The 4,130-nt window shown below is 40.2% G+C and overlaps 1 protein-coding gene across 1 annotated transcript; it reads right to left on the reverse strand.

Annotated features, from left to right (window-relative positions):
• Positions 1-262: 262 nt before the first annotated feature.
• PRR11 (proline rich 11) lies at positions 263-3,867 on the reverse strand. The gene is made up of 9 exons (XM_010088060.1): positions 3,758-3,867; positions 3,197-3,350; positions 2,549-2,671; positions 1,997-2,251; positions 1,755-1,853; positions 1,137-1,246; positions 971-1,030; positions 786-882; positions 263-331 (listed from the first exon to the last, which is right to left on the reverse strand). The coding sequence occupies exons 1-9, from the start codon at positions 3,865-3,867 to the stop codon at positions 263-265; spliced, it is 1,077 nt and encodes a 358-aa protein (XP_010086362.1).
• Between the last annotated feature and the right edge of the window lie 263 nt (positions 3,868-4,130).

Genomic DNA, 4,130 nt, shown 5'->3' on the forward strand with positions numbered 1-4,130 from the left:
GCCGGGAATGTAATAGTCCCTGCTTCAGCAGCAGCCAGGTATTGAAAGACGCATGAAATGTCCAGGTTTTTTTCCATTAAGAAACAAGATGCAACCAGATTGAGGCACATTAGAAAGAAGCTGCCTTTAAAAAACCAGAAATCTGCTAAAGGGGTTTCATAATGCCCCATTCTCATGTGGCTAGATTACAAATACATGTGAGATAAAAATGGGATTCAAGAGGCTTCCTGACCACAAATGAAAAATACATTGTTCCATAAACCTACTTTTGTTCATCAAAGCTGTTTGCTGCACTTAACCGGGCTGGTGAGGGACTCTTCGGATGAGCCATCTGTCAAAATAAGAAAAGGGTCAGATCGTGGGAGATGAACTTAGTACTAACATAAAGGACAGTGCAATTATTAACTGACATTCATAAAAAAAGAGACAGAAAAAAAAGACCATAATTAACCCTCAGATTTTGTTCTCCTGGAAACTGAAACGATGAAGCTAGAGATCACCTTGAGGCACTAAAAAAAGCTAAAAAAAGCAACTTTTGCTCCTACCGTTGTCAAATCACCTGCTGGAAGACAGGCAATGGCACTGCTATTCTGCAGTTTACCATTAAAATGGGAATCAGTAAAACAAGTGCCCTTATTGGTGGGGCTTTTGGAGGAGAATTATGGAGAGACTGTAACTTAGGTAATACATACCAATGGCACTGCACTGTAGGGAAAAAAAATCAGTATGAACTTCTATGTAATTTAAAAGTCTATTGTTTTAAAAAGAAAGACACCATGACTTGCCTGAAATTTGCGCCGTAGTGCCTGTGTCATTATCGGTGTCAACCCAGACCCACATTCAATGTTTTCTTTATTATTTAGTGGAGTGCCACCAGGACTTCTGAAAAGATTGGAAATGAGGGGAATTATGGTAAGTTCTCTTTTTTTCTCTCTAGAAAAATAAAGCAAGAGACTAGAAAAGAACTTACCTTTGTATATTGACTTTTTTCAGATGTTTTCGAAGATCTAACTGATTTTTAGGAGGGGTACTGAAAGAAAAATAAAAGTGTTAAAAAAATATTTTCCACTCTATAGAGTTCATCACTGTTCAAAATGGAGAAATCTAATATCAAAGAAAGCAAGAAAGCATCTTACGTTAAAGAGTTTGTAACATGAGCTGGTGGCTTGGATTTAGGTCTCAGACTAATGCTCTGTAAGTCTGAGACTGTAATTAATGCCCTGCGTGTCTTCACTGGTGATTCTGCCTAAAGTGAGAAAAGAAATGTTACCACAATTAAACTTCAGAAGGCCTCACTGACCTTAAATCTATTTAATATTTATACTCTGAAAGACTTGATGGTTTATGGCTTTTATGCTTTTTTGAATCATTAAGATTTTAATGTGCCTTGGACAAAGATTGATTTATTTAAAAACTTTTGCAAACAAAGTTTCAGCTGGGCAAAAGAAAGCCCAAAATCTATTGATAACACATAGACATAAAGCTACAGGAAAGCTACCTGCCCTTAATCTAAAATGAGAACTCTCCTTCATGCCGGCTGAGATTGGAGTTAGTCATTTAATTTCTCCACTTCAAATGCCCAGGTGCAGAATTAAATGGTTACTTGAAGCTGATCACTGCGTTTTTGGAAGAATTAATTTATTGAAAAAAATTCTATGAGGGGCTAAGACAAACATTGCAGGAAATAGCCCAGTTCTGGTGTGGAGTTTGCCCAATACACCATCATCCATTTATCCATGTGCCCTCCAGTTTACCTTGTCCATCCTCAGGTTGCTGTTTATCTTCTTCAGCTTAACATTCAGGAGATCTTTGAGAGTGATCTGCATTGGCCCATCCTTTTTCAGTGATGGTTCCTGAAAACAAACGTGGTTGGAAGGGAAGTTGGATTAGGAAGTGACTGAGCTTTCACAGAGACACACATTCCTGATTAAACTGGGTCCAAAGAACCCAGATGTGAGAGAAAAAAAAAAAAACAGAGGAAGGTTTTACTCCCTACCAGAAGTGCTTTAGAGCCATTGCCCCGTTTGAGGAGGAGAGGTGCTGGCGGCAGTTTTGGTGGGGGCAGCGGTGGTGGTGGTGGAGGAGGAGGAAGAGGTGGAGGGGGTGCAGATACAGGCTGCAGCTGTATTGCGGAAGGCCCAGATACTGACGGTGGTGGAGCCATCTGCCTTTGTACAGGAGCACCCAGAACTGGTTTATTACACCTTTCACAAAGAGAATTTTTTGAAGATGAGGCTGCAATTCCATTCATCTGAAAGCAATAGAAATAAACAATATTAAATCCACTGACTAAAGTAGAAGAAATTTAAGAAAACAGAGGTTCTGGCTTCAGTTGATGCAGAAAGAAATAAAAAGCCTCTTATGAGACTTGCCAGCAAACCAGTTCCCTCTATGAAGTAACTGCAGTTTAGTAACTCTGAATGCAAAGAAGAGGTGAAACACTGCCCAGTGAGAACCTCTTAAGATTTCAGTTTATGTTCACTGACCACAGCTCCTTACACGCTTACACAAGCAAACATTACCCCACCCCACTGGGACTGAGACTGACCTGGAGCGTTCCTTGTAGTCTGGAAAATTCAGCTTCCAACTTTTCCAGCTGCTCTCTGAACGAATTTAGCTCCCTTAAGTAGATTTGTGATGGAAATATGGTGTCTTTAACCACCTTAAAACCCTAAGCATACAAAGAAACCAGATAAGCGTTTTCACCGAGTTATCTTTCCAAAGATAGAGCTACAATTACTACTGACAGTTCTATCACAAGGTCTTCCTGTCGTAGTCAATGGAAAGGCACAAGATGAAGATACAAGATTTCACCAAATATTTCCTTGACAAGAACCCAAAGAGTGGCTTTCTCCAAAAGAACTTTATCTACAAATTCTACAGTGTAATTCACATTTGGCCTGAAAAATTCATACAATCATTTCTGCTACGGAAGAAAGATTCTGTCACTGCAAAACCTCCCGATATTGCAAAAAAACCCCCTACAATTTCACACCTGCACTGGATATCCACATTGGCCTTGACACTCTTCTCATACTTATTGCTTCAACAGTAAATACAAAATATTCTTCAGATGTTTCAATAGACATAACTAAATTTACAGCTCAGTTCTCAAATCTGACTGTATATCCTGCATCTGAGTGCTAAGAACAACCTCACACATTGGTAAAAATAGGGAAGTAGAAAACACACATACCTGTGCAACCGTGTTCTGGCACCAACAATACAAAGATAACGCTGTTGTTGTAAAGGGTTTTACCACATTTTTTACACCGGGCAAGGCTAATGACCAGAGTGAGGACAGATGGCTTGGGACAGATGATGTGTTCGGAGGAAGATCACCTGCTGACCTAGGGCATAACATTTCAGAAGGCGGTCACAATGATATCTATAATTTCAGCCTTTACAAAGGTTAACTGTCACCAATCATCTGGAAATAACAAGTACCAGCAACAGCAGGTGACAACAGTGTGAACATGAGCATAGAGACCAGGACACACTAAGATACATTTTGATAAAGGGGGAAAAAAAGGAAATTTGCAATATAGTTTTTTATCCAAATTGCTTTTCCTGTACATTGAAGTTAACAGCAGAGAGTAGGAGAAGATACACAAGATGAAACAATTCCACAGCACCCGTGCCAGGATGTAGACGGGCTCCAAACACAATTCTGTTACCTCAGTTCCAGAAACCATTGGGAGTGAACCCTGGACCCAGGAACAGAGTTAAAAGGAAAGGTTCCAGCTGAGGCTCTTACCGTGGAGAAGAACAACCCGAGCCCTGGAGGTTTGCTGCATCTCCTTTTTTTTCCAGTAAAAATTTTGCTCCGGCTCTCTGTTTTCGTCGGCGTTTCTTATATTTTGCCATTACTGTTAAAGAAAGACACGTTTAAAGTCAGCATATAGAAATATACCCACTTGCAAGTGGGGACAGCTGTCACCACGGACTGCCTCTGAAAAATCCAGTCACAAGTTCTTGGCAGTTTTTTTCTTAGAAGCATCACACACAACGGATAAAAACCAGTTCCTGTGATCCACCGGGATGCATTTGCACACGAGAGAGAGGAGTGAACAGCCTCCAAAGTACCGTTTTATAGGGGCTTGAGTTTTTCTTTATCCCCAAGTGACAAA

The sequence above is a fragment of the Pterocles gutturalis genome, unplaced genomic scaffold (genome assembly GCF_000699245.1).
Source record: "Pterocles gutturalis isolate BGI_N339 unplaced genomic scaffold, ASM69924v1 scaffold50816, whole genome shotgun sequence".
NCBI classification, from domain to species: domain Eukaryota; kingdom Metazoa; phylum Chordata; class Aves; order Pterocliformes; family Pteroclidae; genus Pterocles; species Pterocles gutturalis.

Bases quoted from the DNA above. Each gene is read 5' to 3' on its own strand.
- PRR11 (XM_010088060.1), bottom strand. From the start codon at position 3,867: ATGGCAAAATATAAGAAACGCCGACGAAAACAGAGAGCCGGAGCAAAA. The intron at 1,854-1,996 runs GTAGGGAGTAAA...GTTTGTTTTCAG, and splicing joins ATGGCTCTAAAGCACTTCTG to GAACCATCACTGAAAAAGGA. The intron at 332-785 runs GCAAGTCATGGT...TTATTTTGACAG, and splicing joins CACTACGGCGCAAATTTCAG to ATGGCTCATCCGAAGAGTCC.